The 2500-nt window shown below is 48.2% G+C and overlaps 1 protein-coding gene across 1 annotated transcript in view; it reads right to left on the reverse strand.

Moving 5' to 3' along the window:
- lars2 (leucyl-tRNA synthetase 2, mitochondrial) overlaps window positions 1-2500 on the reverse strand; it is an 89828-nt gene that overhangs the window by 21266 nt on the left and 66062 nt on the right. Inside the window, exon 13 of the mRNA XM_076280145.1 lies at window positions 2185-2283. Within this exon, the coding sequence (XP_076136260.1) occupies window positions 2185-2283 (99 nt within the window). The remainder of the gene's footprint in view (window positions 1-2184; window positions 2284-2500) is intronic.

Genomic DNA, 2500 nt, shown 5'->3' on the forward strand with positions numbered 1-2500 from the left:
ACACAGCAATATGCATGCAGGACAGGTCAAACCCCTGCTGGCCAGTGCGCCAGAGGGAGCGCAGGGCACGTATTTGGGGCATGACGCAGGCAGGCTAACCGGACGCACCACGGTGCCCAGGTCTGCAGGAGATTACGCTGCTGCCCCCTGCTAAACCAGTCACTTCCTGCTGTGCAGACAAGCAGCCCAATCAGGAGGGCTTAAAAACAGACATGTCCAATCAGCTGTGACTGAGCCCTACTTCCCAGATCCGCTCCCCAGTGAACTGCTCATCAGAGAGTCCATTTCTTTCACACACACTCACGAATGTTGGGGAAAGAACACACACACACACACACACACCACACACAAAGTAAAACACACAAAGACACACAAAAAGTAAAAAAAAAAACATACACTCACACACACATGCACACACACACACACATGCACACACACACACACATGCACACACACACACACATGCACACATGCACACACACACACACATGCACACACACACATGCACACACACACACACACATAAACACAAACGCAGTCCGCACAGCAAGCATGGAGGAGAGCCCGCAGCAGACAGCTCACACAGGCATGCGTCATAAACTGGAATACAAACAAGGTAATTGGGTTTTGTTCCCGTCTCAGATGGCAAAGTGGGAGCAAAAGGTTGGGAACAGAGGAGAGAACCAAAGTACAAATAAGATAGAGTGAAGAGGAGAGGATGGGACTAGTGAGGTTGGGTGCAGAGAGGAGAGAGAGAGAGAGAGAGTACAAATAAGATAGAGTGAAGAGGAGAGGATGGGACTAGTGAGGTTGGGTGCAGAGGAGAGAGAGAGAGAGAGAGTACAAATAAGATAGAGTGAAGAGGAGAGGATGGGACTAGTGAGGTTGGGTGCAGAAGAGAAAGAGAGAGAGAGAGAGAGAGAGAGAGAGAGAGAGAGAGAGAGAGTGAGAGAGAGTACAAATAAGATAGAGTGAAGAGGAGAGGATGAGGACTAGTGAGGCTGAGAGAAAGAGTTTGCATGAAGAAAGGGAATAAGACAGTGGGAGAGGGAGAAAGTGGTTATTGAGATAGAGGGAGGGAGAGAGGGATACAGAACAAAGAATGGAGAGAGATTTAGAAGTAAAACATAGGCTTCCTCAAAAGCTGGAGAGGGAGAATGAGATGGAGGGAGGGAGAGAGAAAGAAAAAGAAAAAGATTGGAAGAGAGAGATATAGAAAAGGAAAGATGGAGAGAGGGATGAAGAAAGGTAAGATGAGAGGGAGCGCCTCTGAGAAAGCTGCTTTAGCAGCAGGTCACTGGAGCGGGAAGCGGTGCATGCTGGGAGATTAATCTCTTTTGTCAAGAGCTCCATATCACCAGCTCAACTGCAGGCAATGACCAACCTCCACAGGGTGAGTGTTAGTGTGAATGTGTGTGTGTGTGTGTGTGTGTGTGTGTGTGTGTGTGTCTGTGTGTGTGTGTGTGAGAGCAGATCGATACTCTACTAAACGCACATCAAGAGTTTGTGTGCATGCACATCTTATGGCTTGGTCAGATTACACAATTTCAGACCCATTTTGCCACGATTTTGTCGTAGCCGACAAAATTCCAGCACCGTGCCCGAATATGAAAGGTCGGGAACGACGGCGAAGAAGGAATGCATCTTGTAACGTGATATATTCAAAGACCAGCCATTTATTATCGTCTGCAACGTTTCACGACACCTAGACCAAAAGTCTAGCGTGTCAGAATGTTTGGGGAATCTCCTACGACAGCCGACAAATGTGACGACACACGACGCAAACGATGGTTTGCTACATAGTTTTGTAATGTCCCCACCAAGACAAGGATGTATGGTTCTATGACCGCATAGTCTGAGTGGTCAAACCTTAAAGACCATCAGGGAAGACAAATAAATAGTGCAATCTCACCATTAGTGTGTGTGTGTGTGTGTGTGTGTGTGTGTGTGTGTGTGTGTGTGTGTGTGTGTGTGTGTGTGTGTGTGTGTGTGTGTGTGTGTGTGTGTGTGTGTGTGTGAGGGGGGGTGGCAGAGGAGAAAGGGAAGAAGAGTGACTGAGGGTGATGCAGAGTGTGTGGAAGTGTGTGTGTGTGTGTGAGGGGGGGTGGCAGAGGAGAAAGGGAAGAAGAGTGACTGAGGGTGATGCAGAGTGTGTGGAAGTGTGTGTGTGTGTGAGCCACTTACCTGGTCTGATTGTGAGGGTCTGTGTATCTGAAGTAGTACCAAGAAGAATCAACAAACGTGTCCATGGTGTCAGTCTCTCTCTGAGCGGGACCCTTACACCTGAGGACACACACACACAGACACACACACACACACACACACACACACACAGGAGGCATATCCGTTAGTCACCACTGTTATCCAATTATCAGCACTTTGAGTTTCACTGTTGTCATGGAAATGTTTACCATCTGGAGTTAACAGAACTGGACGCGAGTTGGTCAGACACACACACACACACACACACACACACACACACACACACACACACACACAC

This window comes from Alosa pseudoharengus, unplaced genomic scaffold, assembly GCF_046254945.1.
Source record: "Alosa pseudoharengus isolate Yale_2024_CS ecotype anadromous, Long Island Sound unplaced genomic scaffold, YU_APseudo_1.1 YU_APseudo_1.1_scf_12, whole genome shotgun sequence".
NCBI lineage: Eukaryota > Metazoa > Chordata > Actinopteri > Clupeiformes > Clupeidae > Alosa > Alosa pseudoharengus.